Below are 18,185 nucleotides of genomic sequence, written 5' to 3'. Positions count from 1 at the left end.
GTTACATAGTTACATAGGGTTGAAAAAAGACCAGTGTCCATCAAGTTCAACCCATCCAAGTAAACCCAGCACACCTAACCCACACCTACCAATCTATACACTCACATACATAAACTATAAATACAACCACTAGTACTAACTGTAGATATTAGTATCACAATAGCCTTGGATATTCTGATTGATCAAGAACTCATCTAGGCCCCTCTTAAAGGCATTAACAGAATCTGCCAATTACCACATCACTTGGAAGGGCATTCCCCAACCTCACTGCCCTCACCTTGAAAAACCCCCTACGCTGCTTCAAATGGAAGCTACGTTGCTCTAATCTAAAGGGGTGACCTCTGGTGCGCTGATTGTTTTTATGGGAAAAAAGAACATCCCCCAACTGCCTATAATCCCCTCTAATGTACTTGTACAGAGTAATCATGTCCCCTCGCAAGCGCCTCTTTTCCAGAGAAAACAACCCCAACCCTGACAGTCTAACCTCATAGTTTAACCCTTCCATCCCCTTAACCAGTTTAGTTGCACGTCTCTGCACTCTCTCCAGCTCATTAATATCCTTCTTAAGGACTGGAGCCCAAAACTGCACCGCATACTCAAGGTGAGGCCTTACCAGGGACCTATAAAGGGGCAAAATTATGTTCTCATCCCTTGAGTCAATGCCCTTTTTTATACAAGACAGCACTTTATTTGCTTTAGTAGCCACAGAATGACACTGCCTGGAATTAGACAACTTGTTATCAACAAAAACCCCTAGATCCTTCTCCATTAAGGAAACCCCAAACACACTACCATTCAGTAGATAGTTTGCGTTTATATTATTTCTACCAAAGTGCATAACTTTGCACTTATCAACATTGAACCTCATTTTCCAGTTTGCTGCCCAGTTATCTAATTTTGTCAAATCGCTCTGCAAAGCAGCAGCATCCTGCATGGAACTTATAGTTTTGCACAATTTAGTGTCATCAGCAAAAATAGAAACAGTACTGTCTATGCCCACCTCCAGGTCATTAATAAACAAGTTAAAAAGCAAAGGCCCAAGGACTGACCCCTGCGGTACTCCACTACCAAACTGGTCCAATTAGAAAATGTTCCATTTACAACCACTCTTTGTACTCTATCCTTCAGCCAGTTCTCTATCCAATTACAAATATTATGTTCTAGGCCAATATTCCTTAATTTGATCATTAACCTTCTGTGAGGTACTGTATCAAACGCTTTAGCAAAGTCCAAGTAGATGACATCAACTGCCATTCCAGCATCAAGGTTCCTGCTCACCTCCTCATAAAAGGCGACTAAATTAGTCTGGCAAGATCTGTTACGCATAAAACCATGCTGGCACAAACTAATAGTATTGTGAACTGCAATGTATTAAAGTACCCTATCCCTTATTACCCCTTCCAGAAGCTTTCCTACTACTGATGTCAGACTAACAGGCCTATAGTTTTCAGGCTGAGAACGGGATCCCTTTTTAAATAACGGCACCACATTAGCAATCCGCCAGTCTCTTGGCACCATGCCAGACCTCAATGAATCCTGAAAAATTAAGTGAAGAGGTTTGGCAATCACAGCGCTCAGCTCATTTAATACCCTGGGATGAATCCCATCCGGCCCTGGACCTTTGTTTACCTTTACATGTTCAAGTCTCTTTTGAATTTCCTCCCAAGTGACCCACGCGTCAGTAGCTAAATTACTAGAACTGGGCATATTAAAAGGAAAGCCTTCATTATCTGGCTCCTCAGATGTATAGACAGATGAAAAATAAGAGTTCAAAATTTCAGCTTTTTCCCCGTTCTCATCAACCAACTTACCCCCCCCGTGATAATAAAGTTCCCACCCCTTCTTGCTTCATTTTTTTACTATTCACATAATTAAAAAATAATTTAGGATTCTTTTTACTCCTAGCAGCAATATCCCTTTCCATTTCTATTTTAGCTTGCTTGATAGCTTTTTTGCATGCCTTATTTGCTTCCTTGTACCTGATGAAAGTTTCTGCTGTCCCAGCTAACTTGAATGCCTCGACACTAACACTTTTATTCAGCCATAAAGGTTTTGCTTTGCGATGCCTCTCCTTGCTTACAAGGGGGATATACTGTTGTGTATACCTGCAAAGCAATGTTTTAAAGATGTTCCATTTTCCTTCTGTGCCTAACCCCATGAAAAGCCTTTCCCAGTTGACACATTGCAGAGATGCCCTTATACTGGCAAAGTCTGCACGTCTAAAATTGAGCGTATTAGTTACTCCCTTATAGCGCTGTCTCTGCAGCATTATCTCAAAGGAGACCATGTTGTGATCACTGTTCCCCAAATGCTCACCCACACAAATGTTAGAGATGAGTTCATTATTATTAGATATCACCAGGTCCAAAATAGCGTCATTCCTAGTGGGTTCTTGAACCGCCTGAAATAAAAAGTTGTCATTTAGCATATTTACAAACCTACTAGCTGTTTCTGACTTAGCCACCCCATTACTCCAGTCAATGTCTGGATAATTAAAGTCCCCCATAACAACAACTTGACCCAGTTTTGAAGCCTCCTCCATTTGCAACAATAGCTGGGCCTCATCCCCCTCATCTATACGGGGTGGTTTATAGCATACACCAATGATCATTTTCTTTGTGACCTTCAGCCCTACTGAAATTTCTACCCAAAGAGATTCGACGTTTTCATTGGTAATGTCTTTATTACATGGCTTTAAGTCTGACTTTACGTAAAGACAAACCCCTCCACCCTTTTTAATCTCTCTGTCCCTCCTAAAAAGTGTATAACCAGTTAGTAAGACTATGAGTCAGCGTCCTGCTGATTGGCTCAGATCCACATTCCTAAGGGGGGGGGGGAATGAGTTCTTAGCATTCTTGAGGGAGGGGGGAGCAGGAGAGGGGAGAGAGTGGAGAGCTGTGTGTCTCTGGCACAGGAATTACAGACACAAGAAATCTTTTGACAGAGGACTCTGTGAGTGCTTATGGCTGTATTTACATAGACCTTTCTGATAAAGCTTACTTAGTTTTTACCTTTCCTTCTCCTTTAAGTTTGGGGAACTGTAGTAGATATTATCATGCATCCAAACTGCATTGACTGCTTATTCTTTAAATATTTAATCTTTTTAATTTTAATAACTGGATCTTTTTCATTTTTCTTATAGTTTTTTTAAATATGAATGGTGTCATAGTTTATCGTTGTGCTTCCTCAATATTATTTTCCTTCTGCAAACAGCCCAGCTATTCTGTGTGCCAGAAGTACTCTGCAAACAGGCTGGACTGGCAGTCTGTGGATTCTGACCAATGCCAGAGAAACTTGCTATAAGATGCAATAGGTGTTTACTGTTTATTTTTTAGCCTCTGTGTACTTGAAATGCCAGGGCCTATTTTGAATCCCAGTCCGGGCCTGATTGCAAATAGCTGCCTCATGCCGGAATTAGCCAATTAAAGCAAGGAAAACCTGTCAGTGGCTCACAGCATGTGTGTGGGTTTGCAACTGGAAAAATTGTTTGGTTGAGAAAATCACAAAAGAATTTATTAAACATCCACTACAGTTTAAAGGGCAGTTAACTCATGGTAATTTTATAGGAGAACATATTGCACTCAGAGTTGACAGGCCACTTCATGAAACTTTAAGAGACGAATTTAGATTTTTATTTTTTTCTTAACTGGAAATTTGACTCTTCTGGTGGGAATTGTGTTCTCTGCACTAGCGATTGTTCCTATTGTTGCCATCTTTTGACAAATCTAAATGCGGGCTGTGGCATTTTAGGGGTGGGCCAATTACATTTGTGGGTGGGCGGTGACTTGTGGGGATGGATCCGCGTTGTCAAGGGGTGTGGCAATCGCTGCATCAGTCCTGTCCTGTCTGAATTTTCAAATTTTCCTTATCCCGAGCAGGCAGTTTTCACCCGGACAGCCTTTCCGAAAACCGGGTTGTCTGGGTGAGAACCGGATGGGGGGCAACCCTAATTGCACCCCTCCTTGCATTGGTCCAAGTGCTGGGGTCTGGGATGTTTAGACCAGCATAGGGTGCGGCCAAAAGGCCAGAAGCCTCCCTGATTGCACTGTTGGGATGGTTCAGGGATGACACAGCTGCATTGTACATTCCAGATAGCAAGACGAAGCAGTTATGGAGGTGCATAGCTTTGATGAATGTGCATATTCCCCTTGGTGCTATCAGTGTGAGTTTATGGAAGAAGAATACTGTGGGGTTAAAGAGAAGCCGCTTTATTTTCTCCTCCCCTCCCTGCTTGGTTGAGTTGATTCCCAGCACTGTCCCTCTGCCGCTCCGGCTCTTATCTCACCGCTCTGAAGGTTAATTTGCGTTCAGAGAGTTTGTGCAGATTCCAGCAGCCGATGTTCTTGCAGCCAGTCCTGCTTTTAATGGCTGATGAGGCTCGGCGCAGTATTGCTTCTTTGCCCTTATTTCTCTGAAAACAGATTTACTGGGGAAAGAAAATCTGTTGGTGTAGTAAAGGTTTTTGGCTTGTTCTGTATGCGGCAGTGCTGATCCTCTGAAGCAGCTCGGCTAATTCCTGTGGGACTGTGGCACAACAAATAATTCTTTGGGGTTTAACATAGAAACATCTATTTGTTTATTTATATCAGTGTTTTATGCCAGAGATGTATAATGTGCAATCTTTTTGCTGCTGTGAACTATAAATTCTTACAAAGTTGCTAAGAATTTGTGGTTAACAGTGGAAGGGCACAGGCAGCCTCAGAATGGCAAATCTGTGGGTTCTGGCAAATGCCAGAGGGGCTGCTGTAAGATGCCATAGACACTCACTATTTATTGGGCTGTTTGGGCCTGGTGGGGGCTGTAATAAAAGTATTACCCCAAGCCTTAAAGGAATACTGTCATGGGGAAACATGTTTTTTTCAAAACCCATCAGTTAGTAGAGCTTCTCCAGCAGAATCCTGCATTGAAATCCTTTTTTCAAAAGCACAAACAAACAAATTTTGTTATATTTAATTTTGAAATTTCACGTGGGGCTAGCCATATTCTTCATTTCCCAGGGTGCCACAGTAGACACTTTTCAGCTCCTAGTATGTATCAGAATAGCACTCAGTAGTAAGAAATCCAAGTCCGGCTTGGGACTCCTCCAGTTCCATGGGAGTAGGAGAAACAATAGGTTAGCTGAAAGCAGTTCTAATGAGTAGTGCTGGCTCCTTCTGAAAGCTCAGACTCAGGCACAATGCACTGAGATGGCGCCTACACACCAATATTACAGCTAAAAAAATACATTTGTTGATTTAAGAATAACATATTAAATTGCAGAGTGAATTATTTGCTATGTAAACAGTGTAATTTAGAAATAAAAAGTATACAATAAAAATCATGACAGAATCCTTTTAATGTGCCGCAGGACTGTACAGCAAGCTGAATGTAAATATAAAGAAAAGCTAAAAGCTTTATACTGTAGTGGTTATAGGTAAAAACATAAAAAAGTGAAATTTAAGAAAAGTGAGTAGAGAAATCCACAGTTGTCCAATCAAAGAGTAGTTTATTAATGCCCCAGATACAGGTGCAGTGCAAGAGAAGTATGGAGTGCAATATTGTAACTCTTAATGTTCCTTCAACAAGTGCTTGTGTCCAGACCATACTGTATCTGCACTCTATACCTATTGCTGATGTAGTGCTGGCAGAAGTACTGGGGTCCTTTGTACCCTGCACCCAAGGGGGCTTCCTAACTGGCATGTCTAAATGACTGGCAAGTTATGGGGCAGAAGGGGGGACACTTATGTGCCTCCCCCTGCCTGCCTCTCATTAATACAACACTACCAAATGCAGGCAGTGCTCTATCCATGGACCTGCTCTCATAGTGCAAAATCCAGAGCAGGGTGCGAAAGTATAAAAAACCTAGCGGTTTGCACCCTGCCCTGCACTTTGTAAATGAGGCCGTAAGGGATTTTTTTTTATCACAGTAGCAGTTAAAACACATGTGCCCCCCTCAGTATATATTTATAAAGCTCCAACATATTCTGTAGTGCTGTAACATGGGAGGGTATATATAGTATATAGCAAATTATATAAATACAAATGATAAAGATGACCCTGCTCTTTAGAGCTTACAATCAAATGAAAGAATGAAACATGAGACAAGGGGGGGGGGCTCTAACAGACAGGAATCTCAGGACACTGTTGTGTCTGGGGCCCAACGGAGGCTGTGACCTCTACGGAGACCCCCACCTCCCTTGTGAAGTCCCTCCTTCTCCAGCCACCACATACCCCCCATTTGGCCATTCTTGCTGCTTTGAGTACTAGGAATCTCATGCCACTTGTCCCGCAGATTGTAGGCCAGTGGTTCTCAACCTTTGGGGGTCGAACGACCCTTTCACAGGGGGTTGCCTAAGACCATCGGAAAACACATATTTCAGATGATCTTAGGAATAATTTTATGGTTGGGGGTCATCACAACGTGAGGAACTGTATTAAAGGATCGCGGCATTAGGAAGGTTGATAACCACTGTTCTAGGCAATCAGAATGCCTGTGGCAGTGGGGCCCATGAAGGGTGGGACCAACTAGTATTTCTACCGGTGTCCCACTAACTCAGTTCGAGGCTTGGAATAGGAAGGATCTGTAAGCATGGATGGGCATATTTAGTGCTATAACTGACCCTGAGAGGACCGTGGCAAGCTAAGCCAGCCATATGCCGTCCACCTAAGCCCACTGCAGCTAACAGATTGTACAACTTACTATTATACTTAAAAGAGAAGGAAAGGTATGATCACTGGGGGATCACTGAAATCTGCACCGGTTCAGGGTACCTGGGCAAAAGTTATCCTCTTCCTTCTTCTGTCTTTGTGCCACTTGCACATGCGCAGTAGCGGTAAAAGCTGAAATTTACGAAAAAAGTCGGCTTTTTCATTGTAGTGCGCATGTGTGGGATCACAAAGAAAGAAGCCAGGAGGAAGAGGATCACTTGCTTGCAGGTATCCCGAGCCAGTGCAGTTTCCTGCTGACAGGGGATATCAGGTAAGTGATTACAATCACGGGGGGTGCCTTATATTTTGGCCCCCCATCCCAAGTGATTATACAGTTCCTTCTCCTTTAACTGTTTACATTGGGTATTGTTATAACTGGGTATAAAACACCTAGTGTGTTGTGGGGAAGTTCCTAGGGGGGCTATAGTAATAGGTCCAGTGTTTTATCTTGAGTAGACTTAACCTTTATTGTCACAAATTCATCATAACAAAAACAGTTTTTAATAAAATCAGTGTAATCATTTTATGCAGATCTGCTAACTGAGAATATTAAGAGAATTATAGGCCTCATTGCAGCTGAGTGCAGTATGCAAACTGCAAAAATGCAATCGGCTATCTGCAAATAACCGTAGGCCTCTGCTTTTGGAGCACAACGACCAACCACAAGGTCTTTGGATCCAACATTGGCTTATCATATAGACACGTGGGGTAGGGTGCATCAGGGCACAAAGCTCATATTGGGGCCTTGTCCTTACTCTTTGCCCTAAGGTAGGCAGTAAGGACAGGGCTATGCTGTGCGTTCTAACCATGCTCTATGCTACTGGGCGCTAGATTTTTCATCTGACAATCAGTGCAGAGCACTAAGGGGCACGCTTTTGACCCCTTATATGTGTAGCCTTGAGCTTGCCAATTGCCACAATTTCCTTGCCTGGCTTTTTTGTATGAAAATGTGGTTACGATTCGATTGGCTGCTATATATTCGTGCAATTTGCGGCAGTGCTTTGTACTGATGTGCGTATTTATTATGTGTTTGATTGGCTTTTTCTGCTGTCACTGAAGCAGCCAAACATTAGAGATAGCAGAGGATTAATAGGGAGATTATGGGTAAACTTTGTATTATAAGGAATCTGCTTTGTGCATCTCGGGCTGGAAAGTGCCACATCGCACATCTATTCCTTGTAAGGGCACTTAGGTATGACATTGATTTGTGCTGCTCTGCTCTCCTCCTCTCCCAAAACCTTCACATCATTAATTTCTGTGCATTCCCCCTCCCCTCGCTCTACTCTTATCTGGGGCCACCGGCACATGTGCTCAGGAGATAGCCGGGTGACTTCTTCCTTGGGATTTAAGTATCGGCCAATAGCTTACACAGACTCCCATTCTCTAGATGACTGCTCGGACATGATGTAGGAACCCTTATCTTAAGTCTGACACACGTTGGACATTAATAGAAATACATGCATCAGCCGTGTGTGCAGAATTTCAATCAGGCGCTCCATCCATGCCTTATGCTCACAGGGGCAGGCTCCTCTGGAACACTTTTAGTGCAGCGCATAGGGCTCAGTGTGTTTGCAGAACAGTGGGGTACATGCCCGGGGCACTGGGTACCCTGCACCTCTCTCTGTACCAATGTAAACTCCATACAACTCCCAGAGAAAATACGGTGCAGCACTTCAAAATGGTGAAAAAGGTGAATTTTATTTGTGCCATAGACAAGCCAACGTTTCGGGCAACCACACCTTTAAAGGGCACTGGGTACTCTGCTCTCTGTACCAATGTAAACTCCATCCAACTTCCAGAGAAAATACATTGCAGCACTCCGAAATGGTGAAAAAAGTTAATTTTATTTGTGCCAAACGTTTTGCGGTTGCGGTTGCCCTAAACATAATCTTTGGCACAAATAAAATTCACCATTTTCACCATTTCGGAGTGCTGCACTGTATATTCTCTATGAATTATGGATTGCCCCTGGCAGTGGGGAGGAGCCTGCCACTGGCAGTGGGAGGAGCCTGCACCCGACGCTACACAAAGTGCAATATAGTGGAAGCAACATTCTTTCTACTTTCTACTCCCTGAACCCCGCAGTGCCATCCATGGGGTGCTGACAGTTGTAATTCATCGACATTTGCCTGTCTCAATATAGTAAATAGGCTTGGAAAACATTGATTTTTGCTTTGCAAAGACTGAACAAAATCTGAACTTCAGTTCTCATATTCAAATGCAATAAACTGAGCATAATTCTGTCAACATTTTTTCCTGTCTTTGCCCTGAATGACAGTTCTCACTGAAATTACATTTCAGAGTGATGTTGACAGAGGGTAATTTATGACATTTGATAGTTGCTATGAATATGTGTAATATTGTATATATATCTAAATATATACAAAAATATATATATAAACTACCTCATATTGTTATATATCAGTTATCCATTCAATGTTTAATTTTTGCTTTTTATTAAAGTAAAGGAACGTCTCCAGTAACGCTCCATACTGTTGGGCAGCTTTATGCTGCTGCTCCTTGGAGATTAACGGGAGTTGGTCTCTATTCATTTATGATGCATGCAAGCCTGCGCTCATTGCACCATCTGCCACCGCTGCCGATTAGCTTCACACTGCACAGATTATGGCCTTCTCTGGACTTAGGGAGACTTTTTATTCAGTGTTTTTATGGGCTTTTGGCCTAAGATAATTTCAACCTTTAGCCGTAATTAGATTTAACATTGTTTATGTATATTTAACTCAGGCATAGTTAATTAGGGGTGAACAGTTACTAAAGTCTATTAAATTCAACCCCTCCAAACAAACTCAAATGCACATATATACACAGACACTTACCAACCAATCTATACTTTCTCATATATAAACTATATATATCAATATCTATTATACTAACTGTAGATCCTAAGATTACAATAGCATTGAATATTATACTTGTTCAAGAAATTATCCAAGCCCCTCTTAAAGACATTAATAGAATCTGCCATGCCAACCTCACTGCCCTCACCATAAAGAACCCCCTACACTGCTTCATATGAAAGTTCTGTTGCTCTAATCTAAAGGGGGGGTGGGCTCTGGTTTACCTTGATCTTTTCTATAGGAATAAAGATCTGTACTTGTAAAGTGTAATCATGTTCGAAAACATTCCAAATGTAACAGTCAAACCTTTTAGTTTCATTCTTCCATCTTCTTTACTAGTTTAGTTGCAGTCTCTGTACTCTCTCCAGCTTATTAATATCCCTTTTCTTAGAAACTGCACTGCAAACTCGAGGTGAGGCCTTACCAAGACTGTAAAACAGTACTTAATTTGCTGCAGTAGCCACTAAATTACCCTGCCTAGAGTTGCACAATATGTTATCCACAAAAATTCCCAAATTCTTCTCAATTAAGGACGAACCCAATCCCGAATCCTATATCATTAAGGAATATAACTAGCATTATATTCTACCAAAGTGCATAACCTTGCATTTATCCACATTAAATGTCATGTAATGAACGCCTGTAATGAAAGTGTAAGTGAATATGTAGGAAGAGCAGTTATGTACCCAGGTAAATAGTAAGTTACTAATGAGAAAAGGACAAGAAAAGTAGGTTTGCAGAAATCAGAGTATTACTATTAAGTATCAGTATTACTCAGAAGCAGGTAAGTTTAATGTTTGGCTGTAAACAGTGTTATAATTAGCACTGTGTAGGTATGGATAATAGGTATAAGATAATATAGGCCTACAATGGACAACATGTTGCCCATCAGATTTTATTGTGGAACAATAATTATAATCTCAATGGAAGAACACAAAGTTCCTCCTGTATTGTAAGGCTAGGGGCACACCAGGCGGATTCTCCGCCCCTTAAAATCCACTCCATGTGACGGCCCCTGGGTTGATACAGTGGCACCCAGTTGAGTGCAGGCACATCAAAAGTTGTTAGGGGCCAATTTCCAGCTTGCAGATAAATGCCTGGTGTGGCACTGAAGCACTGAAAGCAAATGCTACATTTGCCTTTAATAAATGTTGATCGGTGCTCACTACATAGCAATGCATGAGCTAACGGGCTGATTTACATAACTTTGATTTATTAAAGGTCAACACATCTCTAAACTCTGGCTGGACTAAAAGCAGCTCAGCAATTTTATACAGTAGCTCATTTTTATTTAAAAGGTTGTACTCTGACCGCCATAGATATGGAGACTTATTGTATCATACAAACTGATATGGAGCCTTATTGTATCATACAGACTGATATGGAGCCATATTGTATCATACAGACTGATATGGAGCCTTATTGTATCATACAGACTGATATGGAGCCATATTGTATCATACAGACTGATATGGAGCTTATTGTATCATACAGGCTGATATGGAGCCTTATTGTATCATACAGACTGATATGGAGCCATATTGTATCATACAGGCTGATATGGAGCCTTATTGTAGCATACAGACTGATATGGAGCCTTATTGTATCATACAGACTGATATGGAGCCATATTGTATCATACAGGCTGATATGGAGCCTTATTGTAGCATACAGACTGATATGGAGCCATATTGTATCATACAGGCTGATATGGAGCCTTATTGTAGCATACAGACTGATATGGAGCCTTATTGTATCATACAGACTGATATGGAGCCTTATTGTAGCATACAGACTGATATGGAGCCTTATTATAACATACAGACTGATATGGAGCCTTATCGTATCATACAGACTGATATGGAGCCTTATTGTATCATACAGACTGATATGGAGCCTTATTGTATCATACAGACTGATATGGAGCCTTATTGTATCATACAGACTGATATGGAGCCTTATCGTATCATACAGACTGATATGGAGCCTTATTGTATCATACAGGCTGATATGGAGCCTTATTGTATCATACAGACTGATATGGAGCCTTATTGTATCATACAGGCTGATATGGAGCCATATTGTATCATACAGACTGATATGGAGCCTTATTGTATCATACAGACTGATATGGAGCCTTATTGTATCATACAGACTGATATGGAGCCTTATTGTATCATACAGGCTGATATGGAGCCATATTGTATCATACAGACTGATATGGAGCCTTATTGTATCATACAGACTGATATGGAGCCTTATTGTATCATACAGGCTGATATGGAGCCATATTGTATCATACAGACTGATATGGAGCCTTATTGTATCATACAAATTGAGACAACAACTTCTGTGCATGATCAGAGGTATCTATATAGGACGTGGCAGTCAGCCTGAAATATCCCCTGCTGCCGAGTGAACGCTAATCCATCACCATGTATATAAATATTATCAGCTTGTGAATTATTTCTGACAGATGATCACAACAGCCTGACACCTGTTCCCAAGTTCACCGGCATGGCTTCCAATTAAAGGCACAATCAGCAAGGGATTGTGCCACTGTACAGCGAGGGGGATTAACACAAAAATCCTTTTTATGTCACGTAGGCTGAAGTCAGATGATTAGGCGCTCGCAGAACAAGCATGGAAAGAGTTGATGCTAACTGATCAGATTGGTAGTTTTAAAACATAAACTGGTATACTGTACCTTTTATCAGGAAGGACATTTGGCAGTTATAGTTCAGCAACATCTCAATGATCTCAAGGTTTTTGTATTTTTTATATAAATTCTGTACTTAGAAATACCCCCCGCATTCTGGTTTAAAAGTTGTATTTTGCTTATTTGGTTGGAACATGCTTTGATAGGCAGAAACCCAATTCACAGCAGGGCTTCCTTTCTTATTTCTTATCTACAATCGGATAACAGATTTTTGGATGTTTAATTCTGAAATTTGTGTCCTGGCATATTTTTAGTTTTCCAGATGCCCTCAGCCATGTGACTTGTGCTCTGATAAACTTCAGTCACACTTTACTGCAGCACTGCAAGTTGGAGTGATATCACCTCCCTCCCAGCAGCCGATCAGCAGAACAATGGGAAGGGAGCAAGATAGCAGCTCCCTGTAGGTATCAGAATAGCACTCAATAGTAAGAAATCCAAGTCCGGCTTGGGACTCCTCCAGTTACATGGGAGCTGGAGAAACAATAGGTTACCTGAAAGCAGTTCTAATGTGTAGCGCTGGCTCCTTCTGAAAGCTCAGACACAATGCACTGAGATGGGGCCTACACACCAATATTAGAGCTAAAAATATATTTGTTGGTTGAAGAATAACATTTTAAATAGTAGAGTGAATTATTTGCTATGTAAACAGTGTAATTTATAAATAAAACGTACCCCATAAAAATCATAATAGAATCTATTTCAGGTCAGATTCAGATCATAAGTTGTGTTCCCAGGCATTGCAGCAATGTCCTCTTCCAATGATTTTATCAGAAAGTTACACATCAAAGGTGTGGCAGTGGGGTATTTTATTTAATTTGCACGTTGTGCATCACACTTGGCAAATGGTTGCTATAGAGCCTACCTGGCAGCCTATTTAAGCACACCCTGAATAAAATGTGCCTTTTGGTGCCGAATCTTCATCCAATCTGATATTCTTAAAGTGGTATGCTCAGATTCTTTGCTTTGATTTTCTAACTGTTGAAATCTAATTGCTGATTGGTTGCCCTGGGCAACATCACCGTTAATGCTTCACTCCACTGTTTGCACAGCATAATAAATATACCTCTTAATGTTTTGGGCTTTTGTATCAGCCCATGGCCAGCACATCCCATTAGTACCAAAAAAACCCTTCCAATTAGCAGGGAAGATCTGTGCCCCCAAACATGCCCCAGTCGCCCCCCATCTTCTTTCCTGCTGATTCCCTGCACATACGCTGTGCTGCTGGCACTTACCTGAGCTTAGAGACCGACTCACGATATTACGCATACCTGAAATATAATGTTCTCAATACAGGGATGGCTAGTAATTTTCCCAAGCTTAGCTTCCAGAGCACACCGAGCATGTGCAGTGCCACTGACACAAAAGATGCCCTAATGTAATCCAAGATGGGGTTCTCCTGTGGACAACTTTGAAAGCCTGAATCATTACTGTTATAGGGCTGCAGTACCTCTGGGCTGGCACAGTAAGCTCATAATATAAAATACAGCATTTTTATCCAGATTCATTTTTAGACTCTAGCTGTCCTTTAACCTTGTGCAAACTGTCATTTATTCACTGCCTAAACTGCTGATATACATTTTTTTCTGACTTTTCATATAGTCTGTAGGCAAATTGTACTGGTTATATGGATTATACTTTAGGGTACTTGTTTCTAAAGCACTTGCCTTGAGTGACCCATGATTCTTAGTATAGTTTGTATTAAACTCCCAGGCCTCAGCTTTCCTACTTATGACTCCCAGCATGCATCAGTCAAATAAACCTTGGTTTTTGCACAATAAAAACATATAGAAAATATATAGTCATCTGCCTTCTGCTACATTGTTTCAGGAGTAGAATAAGCAGAATATAAACATGCAGACGTGGCATTTATTATGCACCGTTTCTTTGGGTGGTGTTCCCCTTTAAAGTATTTTCTTTCCTAATTTGTGCCTCAGTCTGCACTTGACCAGATTTGCTTGGTTGCAGTTTACTGCTAGTAGCCGAGTGTATATTTTATGTAGCATTTAGTATAACAAAGGCCCCAGCCTCCAGAATAGCATAACAGCTGCTTCACCCTTTACTGTTAGTGGGACAGAAATGCACAAAAGGATTTGTTTGCACTTAATTTGCCCAATAATACATTTGAGTCTTCATTTTTTTTTCTTAAAGGTATAGTGACTAAAGAAATCACACCTCTGTTATACCCAGGACCCGGTGTCCTGTGGAAATAATAAGGGATTTGCTCATTAGCGCTTACATTTTCTTGTCTCCCCAGCTTACGAGGGAATAGAAGGGGGGGCTGATGACACGGAAGGAAAATCAGGGTGTTACAAATTTACCAGCAAGTACATAGCCAGTACATTTGCAATAGGTTGGTAAAATACTGGTCGGTTGGCCCCCCTATTTTCTTACAGTCTTCAAGGTGTCCCCCATTGGGCTTGGGAAATATGAGATTGCTATATTGCTCATGTGCCCGGGGGCACCTGGCAGAACTGCACCCCAGCCACTACCGTTCTGCTGCTTACTTGCTGCAAAAAACAAAGATGGCAGTGCCTTCCAAAAGTGAAATGTCTGCCATCTTTATTTTTTTGCAGTAAGTAAGCACCACGGTAGTGGCAGTGGCTGGGGTTTCAATGGGGAGCAACTTTATGTCCTTGAGTTGGGTAGTCAGTGGGCCCCAGGTAACCCAGTCCAACTTTGGATGTTAAGTTGTTGCTCGGCAAACAGTACCTTTGGCTGGTGCATTTTTGTAGTAAAAGCTCCAGCCTGGGGTAACAAATTAGCACACATTCATGGTGAGTTTACCTATCCTTTAATTTACTGAAGCAGGAAGTGTCCCCTGCCATTTGCCTGCTCTGTTTTATTAATTGAGCTGAGCAAAGAAGCTGCAAGCTGCAAAAAAAAAAAAAAAAAATTGCATTAGTGCTTTGACATTTAATTAAATGCTAGGGTACCTTTAAGCATTTCTCATATGTATCACATAATGATAGTGTTTCCTATGTAATGGAAAAGGATAGTTTAGGGAGGCACCTACTTGGTTAGCACTCACCTTTGTTTACAGCTTATTCCATTCCTGCTAGATTCCGGTACAGCCCCAGCCCTATCTTTCACATTCTCTGCTGTGTGGATAAAAAAAATCCAGTGTATATAAAGTAAGCCATGCTTGGAACTAGGAAGAAGCTTTATGAAGCGAAACATGGCAATAGCGACATCCCAGCACACACAACCTTTCATATTTGGCTTTGTAAAGGTCATGAGAATAGAGAGCTGATCTCCAAACACACCGAACCCCGCACACACCTGCTCCATTCAGCTTCTTTTTTCATTGCACTTTCACAAACCACCCACAAGATGGCAGTCACGGGACACAAGCCAATCTCCAATCAGTTGCTTTAATTTTAAGGATAATAATAAATGAGAGAGACTCAGAAATGTTGACTCTGGCTTCTGCTATTTACACGCCTGACTTCAAAGGCTTCAAACAGCTGCTTTGTTCCATGAGGCACTTAACCATTTGCCTGTTAGTTTGGGCCACGGAGTGCGGCTTTGCAGGTATTTCTTTCCTTGCCTGTTCTGCAGAGAAGAGTTACTGTACAGCCTCAGATTAATCCAGACACTCAGCAGCCCTGTACGGAATGATCTTGTTAAAGACTGGTTTCCTATCTATGTGAGGGGTAGATTTGTTAGTAAGCTACTGGGCTAGGACTGAGTGAGGCCTGATATTGACTCCTGTTTCAAACGCTTGTGATCTTAACCATATCATTAATCCCACAGCATACAACTCCCAGCACCCCCAGACAGCAGAATATCGCCCAGCCCTGCATTATGATATGGGGCAGGTATTTGTATGCAGCAAATATTCTATTGTAAAGTGCTATGGGTTATTAGTAGTGCTGTGTTGGTTAAGTAGTAGTTGCATAGGAACAGTACTAAATGCAGCTATAATGCTTGCTTGCTACTGCCAGTAACTCCTATATCTAGGACAACATTAGGTATCAAGTGGAAGAAATAATCTGACACTTTACAGATGTACAGATTATAAAAAATGTATTCCCTTTACAGTCAAGCTGCAGTTATGGTAAATAGTATTCTCTCGTCTCCCGATCCCCATTTATATGGGTGTAGCCGGATTCTGAATGAAAACCATGCCCAGAATCTGCCCACCAGCTGTTTTAGAATCAAACTATCATTAGTTTCAGCTAATTTTTGGGTAACTCGGGAAGGGGGGAGTTGTAGTTCTGCAACAGGTCTATGGGGGATGCTTGACATCCCAGGTGACGGTTTATAACGATACTTTTTAAGCTGATTGCAAGGTTGGCATTGCTAAATAAAGATTTGACTTATTTTCCTTAGTTTTCTTAAAGGAAAACTAATACTTATTAAAGAATTATAGTAGAAAGCAACACCTGTTGGGCTTCTGTACCAGCCCACGGCCACCGCAGCCCTTTAGCAGGAAGATCTGAGCCAAATATGCCCCCCATCTTCTTTTCTGCTGATTCACAGACCTACTGCCTAAGCTTAGGGACTGACCCACAATACATAGTATATATGGTATATAATGTAATATTCATGGTACAAGGCTAATTAGTAATACATTCAGATTCACCTAACATGGCAGCTAAGAAACCAGTGCATTCTGCATCCGATTCTAGTAAATTATCCCTGTAGCATCAGCTTCTGTGACAGATGAACCTCCTTTTCTGCTTCAGAATTTCCAGTGACCCCTAAACTTAGCTTCTCAACAGCCGCTCAGAGCCCACTGAGCATGTGCAGGGCCACTGACACTCAAAACATGGCTTAACAAAATCCCAAATGGGAATGTCCTGTGGACAACTTTGAAGGCCTGGATGATTACAGGACTGCTGATACTCTGGGCTGGTACATTAAGCACAGCATTTAAAATGCAGCATTTGTGTGCTTGTGTATAAATAAATATAATTAAAAAAATATCAATGATTTGCTTTTAACTGACTCTGTGGGATAAATATACTCTATGGGGTATATGTATATACAGTCAAACCTCAATTTTACTTACCCTGATTTTAGGTTTTTCCTAATGTTTCACCATTTTTTTTTGAGGTCCCACCATATATATATATAATTAATGAGTGTGTGTGTATATATACAGGTATCGGACCCCTTATTCGGAGACCCATTATTCGGAAAGTTCCGAATTACAGAAAGGCCATCACCCATAGACACCATTTAATCAAATTAATTCACATTTTTAAAAATGATTGACCTTTTCTCTGTAATATTAAAACATTACCTTGTGCTTGATCCCAAAGAAGATAGAATTAACCCTTACTGGAGGCAAAACAATCCTATTGGGTTAAATTACTGTTTAAATAATTTTATTAGCAGACTTAAGATAGGGGATCCGAATTATGGAAAGACCCCTTATCCGGACAACACCAGGTCCCTAGCATTTTGGATAACAGGTCCCATACATGTATATATATATTCTGGTTTGTCCCTGAGGAAGAGCACAGATTGTGCTCGAAACGTTGGAATTTTTTCCAATAAAACCACTTTTTCTTTTGTATCAAGTCCCTATGTGTGCGGCAATCTTTCTATTATATTGTATATATATATATATATATATATATATATATATATGTATATATACCCCACTATTTTGAGATTTGTCTGGGGGACAGGGGGGCCCGGACCACAGGGTCTGCTCCCTTTATATAACTCCCACCCCCAGCTGCTCTCTTAACCTGGAGGGGCAGGAGGGTCCCAGCTCAGTGTTGTTATGCCACTGATATAAAAAATGGGACCCCACAAACCCTGGCCCCCAGCACATCCCCTGCTCTCCCCCTGCATTCTCTATGTCGGTGCGCTTCTGGGCAATCTACTAAAAAGCCTTGGATTCCGGCAGGGCGACTGCTCATTAATCATTCCCCGTACAGTAGCGCTGCTCGTTCGACATATCCGAT

General features: G+C 41.4%; 1 protein-coding gene across 2 annotated transcripts in view; it reads left to right on the top strand.

Annotated features, from left to right (window-relative positions):
• chchd6 (coiled-coil-helix-coiled-coil-helix domain containing 6) overlaps positions 1-18,185 on the top strand; it is a 209,723-nt gene that overhangs the window by 22,507 nt on the left and 169,031 nt on the right. For both annotated transcript variants that reach the window (XM_031901175.1, XM_031901176.1), the window contains exon 5: positions 6,857-6,958. In XM_031901175.1, coding sequence (XP_031757035.1) covers positions 6,857-6,958 — 102 coding nt within the window. The remainder of the gene's footprint in view (positions 1-6,856; positions 6,959-18,185) is intronic.

The sequence above is a fragment of the Xenopus tropicalis genome, chromosome 4 (assembly GCF_000004195.4).
Source record: "Xenopus tropicalis strain Nigerian chromosome 4, UCB_Xtro_10.0, whole genome shotgun sequence".
NCBI lineage: Eukaryota > Metazoa > Chordata > Amphibia > Anura > Pipidae > Xenopus > Xenopus tropicalis.
This window is presented reverse-complemented; position numbering and strand designations above follow the sequence as displayed.